The sequence below is a fragment of the Vigna umbellata genome, chromosome 7 (assembly GCF_029865625.1).
Source record: "Vigna umbellata cultivar VRB3 chromosome 7, Vumbellata_1.0, whole genome shotgun sequence".
Lineage (NCBI taxonomy): Eukaryota > Viridiplantae > Streptophyta > Magnoliopsida > Fabales > Fabaceae > Vigna > Vigna umbellata.
This window is the reverse complement of record NC_142171.1, coordinates 250571-271425: the sequence shown is the minus strand read 5'-3', so window position 1 is coordinate 271425 and position 20855 is coordinate 250571. Positions and strand designations below refer to the sequence as shown.

The 20855-nt window shown below is 36.5% G+C and overlaps 1 protein-coding gene and 1 long non-coding RNA gene across 3 annotated transcripts; both read left to right on the top strand.

The window, feature by feature from the left end:
* Positions 1-4265: 4265 nt before the first annotated feature.
* On the top strand, positions 4266-5009 carry LOC148194896 (uncharacterized). The gene has a single exon (XM_088094425.1). The coding sequence runs from the start codon at positions 4266-4268 to the stop codon at positions 5007-5009; it is 744 nt and encodes a 247-aa protein (XP_087950551.1).
* An 11818-nt stretch (positions 5010-16827) lies between these two features.
* On the top strand, positions 16828-19823 carry LOC148194895 (uncharacterized). Of its 2 annotated transcripts, none has more exons than XR_015780581.1 (2): positions 16828-17313; positions 17617-19823. It is a non-coding gene; the product is annotated as an uncharacterized LOC148194895 (long non-coding RNA). The 2 variants fall into 2 exon arrangements; XR_015780580.1 differs by having other exon boundaries at positions 17413-19823.
* The last annotated feature ends 1032 nt before the right edge of the window (positions 19824-20855 follow it).

Genomic DNA, 20855 nt, shown 5'->3' with positions numbered 1-20855 from the left:
TCTTTCAGACCACCACCACCTAAGATGCTACCAAGCACACAAACCTTCTTTCAAATTCCAGAAACCAGAGTGTAACAACTTCTCAAACAGGCAAAGGCTAGGCAAGGCAAAGTGATATGCAGAACAGAGCAGGACAGTCACAAAACAATGACAGCACAACAGATCTATTGCTTAAGACAACTCTAGATCAGATGAATAAAGCAATCAAAGCTCAAATTAAGAACAGCAAAACAAAATGCACATATGAATTAGACAAAACTAAGACAACCAATCAGGACAAGCAAGAAACAAAGTAATGAATAATGTGAGCACTCAAACAGGATCCTAAGATCAGTTCTAGAGTAGATGTTAAAAGCAATAAAAAAACCCAAACAAGTTGCATTTGCACCAAATTCAAATTCAGTTCAGAATTGGTTGAAACTGTTCCATAAAATGCCTAAGAGAAAAGGCTTTTCTAATGCATCAGCTTTCATAAAAGTCAATTGCACTGGTCTATCAGCTTTTTTAGAACTATATAAATGTTTCTTTTGAATTGTTTCACATGTAAACAGAATGACCAAGCTTTTGCTGCAATGACAACTCAATTTCAAATGCACCAATTCCACAAATTTCAGAAAAGGCAAACAACTAGCAACTTGTGAATGAAAAATGCCAAAAGTTTGGTGGTTTAAAGAGTGAAAAGGCTTAGGGCAGCTATTAACTCATGGTTTCTTTGCATCATCAGTTTCAAATATCTAAAACAAACTTGTTTGTAAAGCAACTGGATGCAGAAACACACTATCTCAAAATTTGATTTAGTCAGCCCCAAATGACTCAAATTAAGTAACTCTTCCACTCAAATTTTGACTTAATGAATCAAATGACCTTTGAACACTTAAATTGAACCAGAAACAGCAATTCAAACTTGAACAAGACATTAAATCAACAATGAAAGATGTTTAGCAATGATCTATGTGCTAAACCAGATTTGAAACAAAATAACTAGACTCAAGCAAAGCAATACAGATCGGCCAACTGCAAATGAGACTTTATTGGAGTTTTCTCAGTGCAACCAAGCTCTGCCAAAGCGATTCATTGCTTGCATGGTATGCACATGGTACTGGCTCAATCAATCAAATGCATCTCAATGCTAAATTCTCAGTCAAGTGCACAAAATAACCAGAAACAGATTAGGCACCAATTAAATAACTGTTGTGAACCAATGCAAATCTACATCTCATGTCAAACACTAAGCACCCGAGCTCTTAATGAATTTGTCATTGCTCATATGGTGTGCTGATGTTGATCAACAGCTAGCATGCAACAAAAACCTTAAGAACAGATTACAACTGATTTAAAAGACAAATAATAAAATTAACATGACGACTATGACAAAACAGAATTGGAATTCAAAACTAAAAGACTCAAACAAGAAGATTCACCGAATTAAAATGAACTAAGACTCAATATAATGACTCAAACAATCGATTAAGATGAGGAACAATAATCAAAGTAAAGCTGGCACATACAAATAGACTCAACCAGAACCTAATGAACAGATCAACACCAAAACACATGAATCAACACAAGACAGAGAAGTAATCATAATGAAAAACTCGAATATTGAAGAGATTCAACAAGAATGAATAAGATCAAGACAAAATCGAAACAATTCGTGAATTTCATACAACGCAAGAAACTTAAACTCAGATCAAAGACGCGAATCAATGGAGAGAGATACTTAGCTTGCGAAGCGCGGAGGAACCTGAGCTCTGATTACCACATGATGGACGAGTGGCTCCGAGAAGTGACCAAAGGCGCGATGCGAACTCCTCGAAGCTCCCTCCGATGAGTAAAGACGCAGCGGAATGATGAGGAACACTAGATCGAGGAATGATTCGAATGAAATCTAAGGAAAACTGAGAGCGAACACAACAAAACCCTAGACCGAGGTTTAATCGGTGGAAAACCTTATAAACACGAAGGAAACCCTAGAACGGTGAGGAATCACTAAATTGACCGATTAATCGGTGGAAAGGAAAGAACGAAGGTTGGAGAGGTGTTTAATCGGTCAAAACTCAAAGAAAATGAAGAAAGATGAAGGAAAACCTAGGGAAAGCCATAGACGAAGCATTGTTCGGTGAAGATGATGTACTGTGGTCGACATGGCTGAAACGAGGAAGTAGTGGAAGTAGATCTGTGAAGAAGATAACCTGATTTGGAGTGTGGAGAAGCGAGAAGAGGCTAGAGCGAAATGAAGCCTCGAGAGAATGAAGATGTGGATGTTGATGATGCAGATTTGAGAGAAAGATGTGGCTGATGAAGTGTCGCCACGCATACGAAGAAAAATAACGAAGGAGAGCGCCCTGGAGGAAAGCAATTAATGGAAGCACAGTGAAAAGTTAATGGAAAATGAGAAATGGAGGTATGTGCAAGGAAGGTGGCTAGAGGGAGTCTTTGGACTCTCTAGCATTTGACTTTCAAGAGAGAATTATTTCTGAAGGTCAGAAAATGAAATTCTCATTAAGCTCAAAAGTGTCAATACAAGAGAGGAGCTGAGTATTTATAGTAACCCATGCTCCTTAAGAGCTAAGCTATGAAAGGTAAAAATACAAAAGAAGGACTACGTCAAGCACGATTCCATCATTTCAAGGAAGCAAAATTTCCTTATGAGGGCAGCCTTGATGTGGACTATTAATGACTTCCCAGCGTATGGCATGTTATCTGGTTGGAGCACGCATGGTCGATTAGCTTGTCCACATTGCATGGAACATACAAAGTCATTCCAATTGAGTTATGGTCGGAAAAGTAGTTAGTTTGACTGCCATCGACGGTTCTTGCCCATTGATCACCTGTTTAGAAGAAACAAAAAGGCATTTCGCAAAGGGTAAGTTGAAACGGATATGCCCCCGTCGAAGTTGACTAGATCACACGTTTGGAGAAGAGTGAAAGACTATCCAAAAGTCACTGAATCTGGTCAGAATAGGATAGAAGGGTTTGGAGAATGGCATAATTGGACTAAAAGAAGCATATTTTGGGAACTTCCCTATTGGAAAGACAACTTGCTAAGACACAACCTCGATGTCATGCACACAGAAAAAAATTTCTTTGACAATGTCTTCAACACAGTTATGAATGTTATAGGTAAGACAAAAGATAATGAGAAAGCAAGGAAAGATTTACCTTTGTATTGTGGACAAAAAGACTTAGAGTTGAAGACACAAGGTAACGGTCGATTATTTAAACCAAAAACAAATTACACCATGTCAAAAGACGAGGCAAGAATAGTGTGTCGATGGATCAAGGAGCTTAGAATGCCAGATGGATATGCTTCTAACTTGTCCAGATGTGCCAATGTTCAGAACGGTACTATTCAAGGGTTGAAGAGTCATGATTGTCATGTATTCATGGAGACTTTCATCCCTCTTGCGTTCAGTTGTTTGCCAATGCACGTTTTAAATCCACTGATAGAAATCAGTAACTTCTTTAAAGATTTGTGTTGCATGACACTAAAGGAGAATTCCCTTAAAAAGATGGATGAAAATATCCCAATTATTCTCTACAAATTAGAAAGAATATTCCCTCCTACATTCTTTGATTCAATGGAGCATATTCCAATTCATCTTGCATATGAAGCTTGGCTTAAGGGACCTGTGCAATACAGGTGGATGTATCCATTTGAAAGGTTTATGGGAGAATCCAAACGTTCAGTTAAAAATAAAGCTAGAGTAGAAGACTTAATTTGTCCAGCTTACTTGCACACAGAGACAACGTATTTTTGTTCACATTATTTCAAAAACTTCATGTTGTCCCCCACTCATGTCAGAAATGAAATGCAATGGCAAGTTGAACCACGCGAAGGTGCATTATGAATTTTTCGACAATCAGGCCGTCACGTAGGGAAAGAATTCACTCATTGGTTAACTGATGTTGAATTCAACTCTGCTTATGTCCATGTCTTAATCAATTGTAGTGAAGTAAAGTCGTACCTCGAGTATGTCATCACCCATCTCTTATCTTTCCAACGGTACAATTGTTATACACTAATGAATTTTATTTGTATCAGCTCATTTGTTGTGGTTGAGCAAGTCGCAGAAGGAAATACTTCTGCTAGAATACACTCAGAGTTTCCCCATTGGTTTAGAAATCAGGTCCGTACTTTTTCCTATGTTTAGAGCAAGGTTAATTTGACTCTTGCTTTTATAATTTTTTTAGTATCTTTGTAGGTTTTTAATCAGGCATTAACTCCCACGGTTCAAGAGTTAAGACATCTCTCGAATTGGCCAATGAGATGTGTCAAAGAATGGCACACTTACTTTACCAATGGTTACAAATTCCATACACATGAATGGTGTAAAGGAAAGAAAACATCAAATTATGGTGTGTATGTCAAGGGCCTAACAGAGGGTTGTTATGATGATTTCTACAGCATCATTCATAAAATATATGAGCTAGAGTACAACAGCACTACTTCTCGAAACAGAGTAGTACTTTTTTATTGTGAATGGTTTGATCCTTCTAGAGCTGGTACTAGAGTGGATCCACGCTTTAATATTGTCGAACTCAACCAGAGATTAAGATATGGACCGTTTGATCCTTTCATTCCACCAACCAATGTCAAACAGGTTTATTATGTGTCATATCCACCATTCTGCAATATTGACAAGTGTGGTTGGGTCGTAGCAATACAAACCAAGCCTAGAGGTCACATTGACTCAAATGAGGTTGAGGAAGATGTTGCCTACCAACTTGACCAAATGTCACAACCACAAGAAATTATTGAAGTTGAACGTATAACCGCATTGGTCGACCCTGATGGTGATGGAGATGAATTAGAAGAAGCAATACAAGGTGATGAAGAACAAGAAGAAAAGGAAGAAGAAGAAGAAGAAGATGATGATGACGACGAAGAAGAAGAAGATGATGATGATGATGACGACGAAGAAGAAGAAGAAGATGATGATGATAATGACGATGATGAAGAAGAAGAAGATGAAGATGAAGATGAAGATCATGATGACGACGATTGAATGTTGGACATCTATTGTAGCAAATTGAACTATCATTTGAATCGAGTTATCTAAAATACTATCTTAAAAGTTGTATGGAATTATTTATACATTGACTTAAAAACCATTGATCCTTCCTTATTCATTTCTATTTTTTCACTTTATTTGTAACCATTTCAATGCAGTAATGACAGGACAAGGTTCATAACGTCCTGATAAAGGAAAGGGGGTAGCAAGGCCTAAAAAGAGGCAACGGCAGACACCAAAGTATGTACTTAGGGTGCCTGCTAAACTACCTACCATTGCTGCCCGCAGTACATCATCTGTGGGGTCTCCTCCTACCCCTACAATACAACCTCCTACCCCTGCAGTAGACCCTACTCCTAGCTCTGCAATACACCCTTATCCTACCCCTACAGTACACCCTTCTCCTACCCTTGCAGCACACCCTTCTACTACCCCTGCAGCAGACCCTCTTCCTCCTCCTGTGATTATAACCCCCACTCCTCCCCCTGTGGTTATTACCCCCACTCCTCTCCCTGACCCTACTTCTATACCTTCCTCATCTTGTATACCGCATTCTGAGACTGTCACACCATCTGCTGAGCAGATTCAAGTGGTGATGGTGAAGGTCTTGACCCGCCCCTCCATGATCGAACATGGATTGAGCCGTATGGTAAAGGGTAAGATTTTAATCCCTTGTTTAACCATTTTGATGTTTAAACCCTACTGTAATTCAAATGACTTTTATTATGCAGGTTTATTCCATCTAGGGTTGCTTCTCAGGCCATCACACGTTCAATTAAGCAACAGTTTTTAAGTCCATGGCCTACTTAGGGAGCAATACCTGATGACGACAAAAAACCATTCTGGGAGCGCTTTCAGGTGAACAATCCATTAAACTAACTCTCCCTCTTATTTTAGTACGTTCATTAATCAATGTTTGTTCTGTTTAATGTTACAGATGAAGGTGCAGTGGAAACCTGAACATGAAACACAGATACAAAGAAATTTCCACATGAAAGCATTTCATCGGATGTCAGAGATGTTTAGGGATGCCCGCAATGCAGGAGAGCGTCCTTATTGGCTGGGCGAACAAATTTGGAACTCTTTACTCGCTCATTGGAATACAGTAGAGTTTCGCAATAAGTGTGCCAAAGCCCAGAGGAACAGAGCATCTGAAAAGGGTGGCACCCTGCATACTGGTGGGTCGATAACTATTCATGAGCATGTCATTCATATGGTAAAATTTCATTACATAACTTTTTCTTTCATATATAAGTTATGTATTTTCTATTTCATATGTACACTAGTAATTCTAAATTATGTTACAGGCACAAGCTCTGGGACGGGCGGTCCATGTTGATGAGGTCTTTGCACAGACTCACGTAAGGAAGGGCACTAATCAATTCGTTGATGAAAGATCTCGAAAGACTCATGTAAGCAAATAACACTATTACTATTACTAATTTTTCATTTATGTTATTTTATCATTCCCTAACATTGCTTTTAATGTTTCAACAGGAAGAATTTTCTACAAGACTTTCACAGGTTAGATTTGAACATGAGTCAGTTCCTACACCGTATGATGCGAGTAATGCAGAAGACGACATCCGTAGGACACAGTGTTGGGTCGACATCGTTGGTGGGAAGAAAAAGGGACGAGTGTACGGTGCAGGACAACTTGCTGCAAACTATACAACATCGAGAGGAGGTACTCTGAAGCACCAACCTTCTTCTTCCACCACTACTACTGACGAGGTCGTTCTCCGCCTCACGCAGGCACTGGAGCAACGTGACCAGGAAATCACTGATTTGAGAGCAGAGTTTACAAACTTTAAGGCCTTGGTCATGAGAGTGTTGCCTGAAACTTCACAGGATCAATTCAATATCCCTCCGACCCAGCCACGACCCTCCTCGTCACCCGCTGTCCCTCAGCAGCCCACATCATTCCAACCCTCATCAGTCCAGCCCACATGAGTCCAAGCCACACCAGTCCAGCCATCTATAGAGGAGCAAGATGATGAAGATCATTTTGATGATAACTATGTACATTATTAGTTTCATTTTGTTATTAGTTGTTATAGAAACATTTGGATATTAGAACATTTGGAGTTTAGATCATTTGGATGTTAGATAAATTGGATGATTTGGATGTTAGAACATCATTATGTTACATTATTTTATGTTTTAAATATAAATACATGTTCTATGGATTAATGGATGATTCAAATGTTATACTGTTTTTCTGATCAATGATTGCATCATTGAGATGCACATTATGCAGGTTTGTATGTGCTTGGAAAATGTTATGCAGGTCTGTTTGTCTTGTGAACAGTTTGGTTTCATAAGAAATACAATTGTACCTTAGATCTGCCTCCAACTTACCGAAGGCTTTTGCCTTTCGGTAACTACCCACGTTAGGTAATTACCGAAGGCTTCCGCCCTTCGGTAACTACCGAAGGCTTCCGCCCTTCGGTAACTACCGAAGGCTTCCGCCCTTCGGTAACTACCGAAGGCTTTTACCCTTCGGTAATTACCGAAGGCTTTTACCCTTCGGTAACTACCGAAGGCTTTTGCCCTTGGTAATTACCGAAGGGCGAAAGCCCTCGGTAAATGTTACCGATAAGAGATTTACCGAGGGCTTATTGGCCGTCGATAAGCCGTCTGTAATTACCTTTTACCGACGGTTTCGGGTTGTTACCGAGGGCTCCTGGCCTTCGTTAATGCCCTTCTTTTTTGTAGTGTAAAAGATTTGAAGAAGACAAAGAGAAAACAAAGATTTGTTACTAGTAATGTGATCTATAACTTCTGAGTCAAGAACCCAAGAGCCAAGAAAAGAAGATAGAGTTAGACCAATAAAAGATGTACGTGTGTGTGCTACAGATGCAATGGAACTAGAAGGTTTTTTATCCTTATATCGTTTGAGAAATTTATTGAAAATAACATAGTCATTGATAATATCGGATGAAGGAGGATCTCCAATAGGTGATTGTGAGGGAGGAGCAATATGAACAATAGCCGCAAATCTAGGAAGACAACCATGTAATGCATATCACCTGTCAATATTATGCCTTAGCTTGCCATAATGGTCACACTTGATACGTCCTTTTCTCACCTTGCGATAGTGATTATGATCATGACGTTGAGATGCCAACATAGAGGAAATAGGTGTATCATTGATGGGTTTACTAAGTACACACAAAAGAGTGGAACAAGTAGAAGTTAAAGTGGGAATAATAGGTGATCCCAAAATCTGATCACGAATATGAGAATACTCATCAGCAAGGCCGTGTAATACTAAGAACATGAAAAACTTTGACTGTTACTCTATTTCTTGGACAAGAGTAGAGATAGGAGACAATCATTCATTAAATTCATGAAAAAGAGCATGAATTTTAGCCATATAATTAGCCATAGAGTCTTGATGTCGAGGAGCAACAAAGTTGAAAATCTCTTTATAAACACCATAAAGACATTCGGTATCATTGGTGTATAATAATTTGGCATGTTCTTAGATTTCAAAACATGTTTCCTAGGAATGAATTTTGTTTTAAAGAAGAGTGAAGGGTACCCTTGAGAAGAATGCATAATTGAGCATCAACTTTCAACTAACAGGTAGTCGTAGCAGAAAAAAATAGTTGTCACGTTTTCAATAATATGATCAACATACTTGTGACTCTTAAGCCAAAGTTTAACGTTTAATGCCCAAGTCGCATAATTAATGTCATCTAACTTATCAATAGATAAATGCGCATAGACAAAGTTAGTAGACGAGTCAGACATAATGGTGACATGGTTAGACGTATTGGTAACAGTGTCTGACGTACTAGTGACAAAAGAGAGATAAAAAGCCATGAATGAGCAAGAGAGGATAAAAACCTAAAACTTGAAAGAGACTCAATCAACACAAGCTGAAAGAGGCTCAAACTATTAATACTTACATTTACGTGCTTGTTCCAAAAAATTTAGAAAGTATAATCTCCTCACTTATATTATCTCTAGTGATCATAGAATAATTTGAATGGGTTATAACTAATAGTATGTTAAATATTATTACAAGAACATGACATGATTAAACATTATATTATTTATTAATCTGTGGCCCAAATGATGCAAGCAGTGGGAGCGGCCCAATAGCTCATGGCCCACAACTCTAATAAATCTATCAGAGGGAAAATATCAACTCTGCAAACGTGGCAGAGGCTGTGTGAGTGAGGAATAAAGAGAACGGAGAATCCAGAGGCTTCTTCCCTGGAGACCGAAAATGGAGGTGGCAGCACGGCGGTACGGCGGCTTCAGGCGACCGGAGTGCAGAAGAGAAAAATGGAGTGAATGGAGAGACAAGTAAGTAAAACCCAATCTTTATCTGTTTATATAATATTGCTTGTAATCTCAGTTTTCCATTACCATCAAAGACATAAAGAAGAGCTCTATTTATAGTGCTCTTGAAAACAGAAAACAGTTAAAGTAATAACAGAAAAACCAAAACCTAAGATGCTAATGGACTTCGGTTCATATTACAATAAAAGGAATCAAAAATAGTTTGATTCTTAACAGCCTCCCCTCAAACTGGACGGTGTATGGTCACCAGTCCAAGTTTGGGAATAATGGACTTGAACTTGACGCGGTGAGGAAATTTGGTGAAGATATCAGCAAGCTGTTCATCGGATCGCACGGGAAGAAGGGTGAGGAGGCGTTCTTGGATTTTCTCACGAACAACATGGCAGTCAAGCTCAATATGCTTGGTGCGTTCGTGAAAGCTCTGGTTGTGAGCTATATGTCTCGCGGATTTGTTATCACAGTATAAAGCAGGTATCCCTGATGCTTCAATTTTGAGATCTTGTAAGAGATAGCAAAGCCACTGTATTTCACATACAGTGGCTGCAAGTGCCCTGTATTCAGCTTCAGTTGAAGATCTGGAAACAGTCTTCTGCTTCTTAGACTTCCATGAAATGAGGGATGATCCTAGGAAAATACAGAAACCTGTTGTGGATCTTCTGGTGTTGGGGCAAGTAGCCTAGTCAGAGTCACTGAAAGCTTTTAGTTGTATAGGAGAGTCAGCAGCAAAAAATAACCCTTCAGAGGGCTTAGATTTAATGTACCTGAGAATGTGTTGAATGGCACGATAATGGTAATCAGTGGGTGACTGCATGAATTGACTGAGTAGATTAATAGGAAAACATAAGTCAGGTCTAGTGTTTGTGAGATAGAGTAACTTCCCTATTAACCTTCGATAGGGACCTGGGTCATCCAGGTAGCTGTCCATCTTGTATAAGGTGGTTGTATCACTTAAGAAAGGAGTGGAGGAAGGCTTGCATCCCAACATTCCTGTCTCTTCCAGTATGTCCAAAGCATACTTCCTTTGGCACAAATGAATACCTTTCTTTGATCTGGCCACTTCTAATCCCAAAAAGTATTTGAGTTCCCCAAGGTTCTTTATTCTGAATTTCTTGTGTAGGAGTTCCTTTATGGAGCTGATTTCCATCATAGAATTACCTGTCAAAACAATGTCATCCACATATACAAGTAGGGCTGTGAAACCTGTAGGGGTTGTTTTTGTGAACAATGAGTGATCTGACCTAGATTGAGTGTAGTTCACAGATATTAGGAAGGAAGATAGTTTTTCAAACCACTGCCTACTGGCTTGTTTCAAGCCATATAGAGATTTCGTTAGTTTGCAAACCTGCCCTTTATTATAGTCAGTCAAACCTGGAGGGGGCTCCATATATACCTCCTCATTAAGATCTCCATGTAGGAAGGCATTGTCCACATCTAGTTGATGAAGAAACCAATTGTTTGAGGCAGCTAGAGCAATGAGGAGTCTAACTGTGGTGAGTTTTGCAACAGGAGAAAAAGTGTCTACGTAGTCAATCCCTTCCTGTTGTGTGTAGCCTTTTGCCACTAGGCGGGCCTTGAATCTCTCAATGCTACCATCCGCTTTATATTTAGTCTTATACACCCACTTACATCCTATAGCATTCTTTTCTGGGGGTAACTCAGTTAGAACCCATGTGTTATTATCCTGCAGAGCCTTGACCTCTCTTTGCATGGCCTCTACCCACTCGTGCATGCCTTTTGCCTCACTGTAAGACCTAGGTTCCCTGCCTCCAGTGACAGCCATGGTGTATTTTCGATGCTTTGCTGAAAGATTATCATAGCACAACAGATTAGATATCGGGTAAGGGGTTTTAAGGTTATTTTTCAATGATAGGGATTGATTGACCTGGTGGATGTAATCCTTTAGGTAGTCAGGGGTCTTTCTAGGCCTGTTAGACCTTCTATACACTTGCATATCCTGACTGTCTTCTGGACTGTCACTGCTGTCTTCATCAGTAGTGGTTTGTTGTGCTTCTTCATGGTCAGTTCTGTTGTGTGTGTCATTACCAGTGTAGCTGTGGTCTTTAAAGAAATCACTGAGCGAGTCAACTCTGTCCCTTCCACTTTCTGTGTTTGAACTGCTGTCCTGTACATACTTGTAAGGAAAAATGTCTTCATGGAAGACAACGTTCCTGCTTATAAGTAATTCCTTGCTGTTTATGTCAAGCACCAGATAGCCTTTCACCCCAGATTTGTAGCCTAGGAAAATAGCTTTCCTAGCTCTTGGGTCAAGTTTACTTCTATTTTGCTCAAGGGTGGAAGCAAAACACAAACATCCAAAAATTTTGAGATTAAGATAAGTAGGTGGTGAATTATAGAGCATATCATGGGGAGTTTTGTTATTAAGAGTGGGAGTAGGTAATCTATTTATAAGATAAACCGCATGGCTAACAGCGTATGACCAATATGTATTGGGAACGTTAGACTGAAAAAGGAGGCCACGGGTAACATTTAAAATATGTTGATGTTTCCTTTCAACAACAGAGTTTTGTTCAGGGGTTTCAACACAACTTCTTTGATGATTAATACCATGTAATTTGTAGAAATCCACACACTTAAATTCAGGACCATTATCTGATCTAATAGTCTTAATCCCTTTGTTGAACTGATTTTTAATTTTAATAACAAAGCTCTACAGTAAATCTCTAGTTTGGCCCTTATTATTCATCAAAAAAAATCCATGTATGTCTACTGTAATCATCAACTATAGTGAGAAAATATCTATGTCCATGAACAGAGATAGCATTGAAAGGACCCCATATATCACAGTGCACAATATCAAAGCATTCAGCAGTGGTAGAAGTACTGTTTTGAAAAGACAATTTTTTCTGTTTAGCATAATGACAGGTATCACAAATAGTATTATGTCCTAAACTAACATAGGAAAAGTTCTGGCATATTTGTCTCATGACCCTGTCCCCTGGATGGCCTAACCTATAGTGCCACAGGTCAACATCAGTTTTCTTAAAAGAAAAAGCATTCCTGGAGTTATTTCTTTGATCTGGTTTAGGAGAATCCTGCAGATAGTAAAGTCCTCTCCAAGACTTAGCATATCCAATCATCTTCGAAGTATGATTCTCCTTTATCTGGCAAGTCTTAGATGAGAAAGTTAGATTACAATTCAAGTCTTTAATAAGACTTTGAACTGAGATCAGATTGAAATAAAATTCAGGAATATGCAAAACATTAAAAATAATGAGGTCCTCAGAGAATTTCACAGTACCAGCATGTTTAGCTATGAGAGTAGTATTGTTGGGCAGCCTTATAGAAATAGGTTTAATTTCATGATATGTCATAAAGTTCATTTTATCATGTGTCACATGGTCTGTGGCACCAGTATCAATTATCCAGGAAGAATTACCTGGTTTGTCTTCAAAATCATTCCTCTGAACTTGGTTGATTTTGTGAGTGGGCTCCTCTTCTTTGTCTATCATTCGGAGTAGCTTTTGCATCTGTTCTGCAGTGATGGAGCCAAATATGTTGTCCTTACTTGTAACCTGCGTTTTCTGGACTCCCTCGGGTTCAGTAGTATTCTGGCAAGCATGGGCAGAGCTCCATTCGTTCCTTTTGTCCTGACTCCCCTCTCCTTTCTTGTACCAAGGTGGATACCCATGTTTTGAGTAGCATTCATCCATAGTGTGGTTCATTTTGTTGCAATAGGAACACTGTTTGCCATAGTTTGGGTTTCTACCTCTTCCTCTTCCTTGGCCACGGGACCCATAGCCCCTTCCTTGTCCTTTCCATTGATTGCTTTTGTCAGCAGTGCTGGCCAAAACCTTAACGTCACCAGTCCCATGCTTTTCCTGTCTCTCTTGCTGTATGATAAGAGAAAAAACTCTATTTATGTTTGGGAGAGGGTCCATTAACAGAATCTGTGTCCTTACTGTATTGTAGGATTCATTCAATCCCTTTAGAAAGCATATCACGTGCTCCATCTCTCTGTATTTCAAGAAGGTTCTTGAAAGATCACAACTGCAAGGAATCTTGCAAGTACAGGTGGGTATGGGTCTCAAGAACTCCAATTCTTCCCAAAGAATCTTTAAGTCAGTAAAAAATTGACTCACTCCTCTTTCTCCCTGTCTAATGGAATGTATGTCTTGGAGTAAGTCTGAAATTTTGAAATGATCACCCTTAGAAAATCTTTCTTTTAGCTCATCCCATAATTCTTTTGCATCTTCCACATATATGACACTCTCGGCTATTTGTGGTGAAAGAGTCTTTGTTACCCAAGACAGTATCATCATGTTGCACCTTTCCCATGCATCATATAGGATGTCATCCTTTTGGGGTTTCTTTATTGACCCATCAATGAATTTAATCTTGTTCTTGGACAGCAAAGCTCTTCTCATGCTTCTGCTCCAGGATGAGTAGTTATTCTCACTTAAAGTTTGAGTGATGAGGGTGAGACCTGGGTTCTCTCCCGGGTGTAAATAATAAGGGCTGGAAGGGTTGTTGAAATCTGCCAGTTCCATGGAAGTTAAAGACTGAAAGAACAAACCCAGAAAATTTCAAGAAAATCAGTGGGGGTAGCGGAAGCAGAGTAGCTCTTGATACCATATTAATCTGTGGCCCAAATGATGCAAGCAGTGGGAGCGGCCCAATAGCTCATGGCCCACAACTCTGATAAATCTATCAGAGGGAAAATATCAACTCTGCAAACGTGGCAGAGGCTGTGTGAGTGAGGAATAAAGAGAACGGAGAATCCAGAGGCTTCTTCCCTGGAGACCGAAAATGGAGGTGGCAGCACGGCGGTACGGCGGCTTCAGGCGACCGGAGTGCAGAAGAGAAAAATGGAGTGAATGGAGAGACAAGTAAGTAAAACCCAATCTTTATCTGTTTCTATAATATTGCTTGTAATCTCAGTTTTCCATTACCATCAAAGACATAAAGAAGAGCTCTATTTATAGTGCTCTTGAAAACAAAAAACAGTTAAAGTAATAACAGAAAAACCAAAACCTAAGATGCTAATGGACTTCGGTTCATATTACAATAAAAGGAATCAAAAATAGTTTGATTCTTAACATTATTCATTCAATCTTTTCTGTTTTAATTCCATGACAACTTATTCAAATTTCTAATCAATATCTAAATCATTAGCATTTCATGAATTAAAAAGTCATTGATTTTATCTTTTTAAATGTTAATGCCGTAATAAACATTTAAAAAACTAAATGTTATTAATAAAAATAATTGATTATGGTGATAAAGAAGTTAATAATAATTTACAATATTCTTCTACAATATTAATGGGTTATTTCTTTCAAGTAATACACATGTTGTAAAAAGTCAATGTCCTCAAGTGCACCTTTAAGTTACAAGTACATTGAATAAATCATCTAATTGATTGTTAACATTTTTAATAGGAATGACAAGAAATGCATCACATCGTTCTAGAGTACTTGTTCACTTTAAACAAAAATGATGACTAGGTGACCAAAACATAAAGAAAAAAATATCCACATGAAAATATGGAATTAACAAAGTGCTTAATACTTGTGAGGGGATGAAGATCTTCTGTACATTTTTATTTCTCAGTTTTAATTTTAATCTCTATAATAATAACTAATTATTTATAATATATATATATATATATAACTTATTATATATGCATATTAAAATTAATTAAATAAGATATGTATAAATGGCTATATGCTTAAGGGAGGACTTACTTATAAGCTATTTACATTTTGAAAAAAAGACTTAATTATAGAAATATGAATGGATAATAGTCTTATATATTGTATTTTAAGTAATTGTGAAAGTAGAAGAAAAGTAGAGTGTTTTAAATTTTTTGTTAAAGAAAAATGAAGCAGGTGAAAGAGAAGTTGAAAAATGTGAATTTGTCTTAAAAGTAGCATGAGGGACAAAGTAACTGTGAGATGGAAGGCAAGGAAAGCAAAAGGGCATCTTAATTAAAAATAAGTAAAACCATATCTACACATAAAGGAGCTAATTGAATTATCATAGTCACAACAAAAAAGTGGGACCAAAAGAAAGAAAAAAAGAAAGAAAGAAAGAAGAGAACCCTAATACGTTTGGTAAAGGAAGCAGCCCTAATATGAAGTGTTTTTATCACAACCACCACATACAAGTCACAACTACCTTAATCAATTGAAGATATCAAAGTGATTGAGCTAAAACACAAAAGCAAAACCATGTGACTCTATCCACTAATCAGAAGAACTATTTAAAAAAGATGCATATCTGTGGTCCTCGTCTTCCATTTGGTCTGTCCATATGTCGTTGTTTGTCAACCAAATACACCAAAGACAGAGAAACCACCCAAAGCTAAAGACAAAATGAGGACACACTCAACTCATTCCACCAACCTGCCCAATTTATATACCCTTTTTATTACTTATAATTACCACACATTATTTAATTCTCATTATCTCAATGTAGGATCCATCTCCTCTCAAACCACATGCTAACATTATCTTCATTACCTATTTTAACCACCATTAATCAAATCCAACCTAACTTCAAATGTTCTCAAACATCGTGACACACTTTCTTGTAACGCGCTTCTATACTATTAACATAATTCATTTAGATTCTGTCATCTTATTATACCATTAATAACATATATGTATATATATCACCATTTTGAACACACATGCACTTCATTTTTTTATATCAAAGATTGGTTATAAGACTCATTAGATGTTTATACTTTTCTCTTTACCATACTCATATCATGTTAGTTGACAATATTAGGAAATCTGAATTCCTTTAGTACAACCTTGCTGTCATATCTGTAGCAAATGAGTACTGATTGATTTTATATATATTATATTATGGACAAGAGTTGTAAATAGTTTTGAAATTTATATATTTGGTTTTCATTGTGTAACTCACTGAGGTGAATACAGATTAAATTAAAGAGTTATTCTGCGCACCCTTCCTCAAACTATAAATGATTATGGTTAGGTTAAAATAGGTTGTTGACTAGCTAATTTAATCATCATAACTAGGTTTTACTAATTAATAAAAGTTGATTAGGACAATCAATTACCATATAAATGAATAAGGCATATTCAGTTTCTTTTCAATCCTTTTGCAATCTGTCATGAATGTTAGTAGAATCAATAATAATAACATGAATAAGGAATTATTATTAGATCAACAGTATGATCTTTTTCTGTCTATAATCTGTGAGTAATTATATCAGTTGATTTTGTATACATAAACGTTTTACACACTTTCTGTATTCAAGCACTACCATTTTACACACCTTCTGTGTTCAAGTATAGGGTTGACATTGTAACATTTAATTCTTTTTCTTTTTTAATTCAATAATCGATTTAGATTTTGAGAGGATAATATTCTGCACAATTTTGAAATAATTATGTACTATAAAACAATGAATTGTGCAGTAATTTAGGATTTAGATAGTAGGAGACAGATATTTTATCACACAAATTATATATGGTAAACATGTATCGCTTTGCCCCAAGAAAATGATATCTCATCCAAGACTAGGTCAGTGGTATTTTTTTTTTTTTTCCAATAATAGCTTAACTTGTAATACAAATTTTTGGACAATGGGTTTAAATTTTCTAAGGACCATTATGTGGTCCCCTTTGATAGCAGTTATAATATGATTAACAAATATAAACCCTACAGAGTGCGAGGGAGACAGAGAGAGAAAAGAGTCATTGTCAATAGCTGTAAGAGGACCAAAACCTACCATTAAATACTCCCTCTTTGGCACAGTGAAGGAAAAGAGACATTGAGCTGCGGCACAGGCATTCATATGGATCGGTGGAGAGATAAGAGGATCACGAGATTAATTACTCCAAACATGCATGGCCTGTCCCTTTTTGCTAATTTCTATGCATCAACATATAGCTACCCTCATCACAGGATTTCCATCATTCAATGGAGTTTCTTCTCTTTTCACAAGTATGTTGGTTTGAGAGGTTGAAGCTGCCAGCATGATCTGGTAATCAACCATACTCTTTTTCCCTCATTTCATGTCTGATTTTAGCCACTACCCATTAGATGAAATAACTCTTAAAATTGGTATCTACTCATTTTTTAGTTCAAATTCAAGGTTTCTGGTGTCAATCAGTGGTGAAAAAAGGGATGAAATTTTTTGGAACAGGTTTTAAGTTTACCTGGTTTGTTCTTTTGTTTTATTTTTTTCAAAGTTCTCATATTCTTCAAAAAATACTTGTTCTAAACTGGAATTAGAAACCTACCCAAAGAGAAAATTTTTTGTTGTTATAAGATGTGGTTCCATCAGGTCATCTTGCAGCTTCAATCACTCAATAACCAACAGAGTATTTCTTTCACTGATGATTTCTTGTACATTTTCAACCACAGTCTCCATTTCAGGTACCAGTCTTTCTCATACTTCATACTTAAATCTCATACAGTTTAATTTCTTTGAATTTCAACTGTATGTGTTTAAATACTTCTCAGTATTAATTATCAGTCACTTTCCCATACATACATATTTAAGCACAAATATTTATCTGCTAATAAGGGAAGAAAGTGGTGTCTGTAAAAATTAACAAAAAGAAGAATATGAAAGAGTATATGAACATATATAAGACAAAGTATCTGCTTGAGTGATAAACACACAGTGAATAATTCAGGACCACAAAGACTTTAACATGTTCTGGATAGTACTATACTACATGTATTTGTGTGGTTCTACAAAACATGAAAGTGATCTATCTAACAGAAACAATCCTTCACGTAATTGCTTACAGTCGTACTCATTTGTCTCATAATCTCAACAACCTTTCTTTAACTTTTTTTGGGATGCGTTGATGTGAGTTAGAGACAAACAGAAGCGGCTCAATTTGTTAGTTTCCTGGGTAGACAACTGTATGTGGTCCAATATTGTTTGTTAGAAAACTTGAAATTATATTCATGTGTAGATATAAAGATCCACCGACTGAAAGATCTGAAGTGGATTCAATGTAATGGACTATTGTGCAGTTTCTGTTTATTTTTGCCTTAAATTTTGTTTAGGTTGATGGGTGTTGCCTCTCAATTGATTCAAGTCTCATGCTATAAACGCATACACAGTTTTAAATGATGGTACAGTTGCATTAATTTTGAACTGTTACGAGTTGATATCATGTGCTACAAGTATGGTCCTAAAACATGACCTCAGACTCACTCCTGCAAAGAAAATGTTTATGAACATTAAGATGAGACACCTAAAAGTTGTCCTTCTTAATATATTTTTGAGATATGAATATATATATATATATATATATATATATATATATATATATATATATATGCATAAAAGCTTAAAAATAAACAAAAAGATAAATATAGTTGTATTCAGTGTTTCATGCAGGTAATGTTAAAAAAATTGAATTACTGCAATTAAGACATTTTTCGGCAACATCATGTAACTATGCAAGTCTGCTAAGAAACTGGCTATCCATGCCAAACGTAAAAGAATGTTCTGAAAAATTCTATTTAAATATCTTAAGATCTCATTCAGATTGATGGCAATTTTACTTGACAGATTTCGGTATAATATGTAGCTCTTTTGAGCTTGTCAATGTACTGTTTGAAGAAGCCAAGATGTCTTAAAATCAAATTTCTGTACTTCAACCTTGCTTGGAGATAGCTAAGTTTTGATGACTATTAATCTTGCCCTAAATTGCATTTGATTAAAAAAATATATTTAAAAGTTGAAGTAATTTATTTATGTGGCTATGCGTGCCTTTCATCCGGTTACATTGGAAACTCTTAGTTTGGCATGGATTCTTATAATGTGTGTGATATCCTATTAAATTCTTACAGCTGTTGTAGATGGTTGCTTTTATTTTAGGTATATGACAGAGGAGAATTAATCAGTGAAAATGGCGTGACAAATAGGCTGTGTTTTAAGGTACTAGGTGGTTATAATTAGCATGTATTGCTTGGCAGTGGTCCGTATAATAATGTGTGAATCTAAATTTCTTGCTGATAGATATGTTCTCTCTTAAAATGTTTTCCTGCAACGATAACAGTTTAGCAACTGACTTAAATATCATTTGGGCTAAATAATACAAAATAAAGCAAAAATGTTCTCACGAACAATCCCTAGCAAAAGATTGATCCTAGTTCAAATCATGCATCTATGCTTATTTGCTTTTAAGAAGTTAAAACCAGGTATATTCAAATTGAATTATAGTTTCTGATAAATCATATATACTTTATTTGAGTTTTCTGAATTTACTTTCTGACGTTTTCTTTGCAGACATTGCATCGTGAGATGTGCTGCTTACGCCAAATTATTAATGAATGAAATACTGCAACGAACTAAAAGTCTGTATTCTACTAGTGTAGGATCATTTCATTTTTTAGTTTGTTCTATATTTGTTTCTCATCTACCGTGCCAAGCCGTTAAATTTATTGCTATTCCATAAAAAAACCCGTGTCTTTAAGAATGGTCTCTTAATGTGTTGAAAAATAACAATGACATACTAATTTGTTTTATATATGATTTTATTTTATAATCTAATTTACAGTATGTAACTTGTTATATATATATATATATATATATATATATATATATATATATATATATATATATGTATATATATATATATATGTATATATATATATATATATATATATATATATATATATGTATATATACATATATTGGAGCACTTCAATGATGGAAACTCCACATTGTTGTATTCATTCTTCGATACGTAGGTAATAAGTATTTAATGCTATAAATAGCATTTAAGGTCATGCGTTTAAGGTAATGAAAGATAATTCAAGTTAAAAAATGACTAATAACAGTTTTGTAAATAAAACGTTTTTATAGATATCGGTTCTCCTAGATCAAACGTCAAATAAGGTATAGACGTCGATCTCCCAGATCAGACGTCAAATAGTCTGCATATAGAATTGAAAAGTCATTTTTTTATTGCCTTTGAACGTCAGTTAGAGAGCCCTCGACGTCTAATTCGAGTGAGAAGTCGGCTCCCCCTCCACGGATGTCAAAAAGGTCCAAAAATACCTTATTTTAAGCGTTAATATTATTTTATTTTTTTTACGACATAGACGTTGGTCCCTCATATCAGACGTCAAATGGTATGCATCCATAACTGAAAAGTCGTTTATTTATTGCCTTTAGACGTTAGATGTTGGCTACCCCTCCACGGACGTCAAAAAGGTTCGAAAATATCCCAAAAGTAGCACCAAAATGGATTTTTTTAGAAATTAAACATTGGTGATGAAGGCGGGCCGATGTCAAATGTCATTTTAAACCCCAAAAACTCAGAATGTGAGCCTCACTTTTTTTTTTGCATTTTCGTTTGAGTTTCCGCTTCGTTCTCGTTTGTCATTGTTGCTCCAAGGTATGTTTGATTGATTATCTTCAAAATAATTTATTTTGCACTGATTAACTTTAGTTTGCACTGATCAAATTTCGTTTGCAACGATTAATATTGGCTTATTATGCAGTTTTGTTCATGAGTTGAGGAATCTCGGAGGCGGCATTGAGTGTCCAATCTC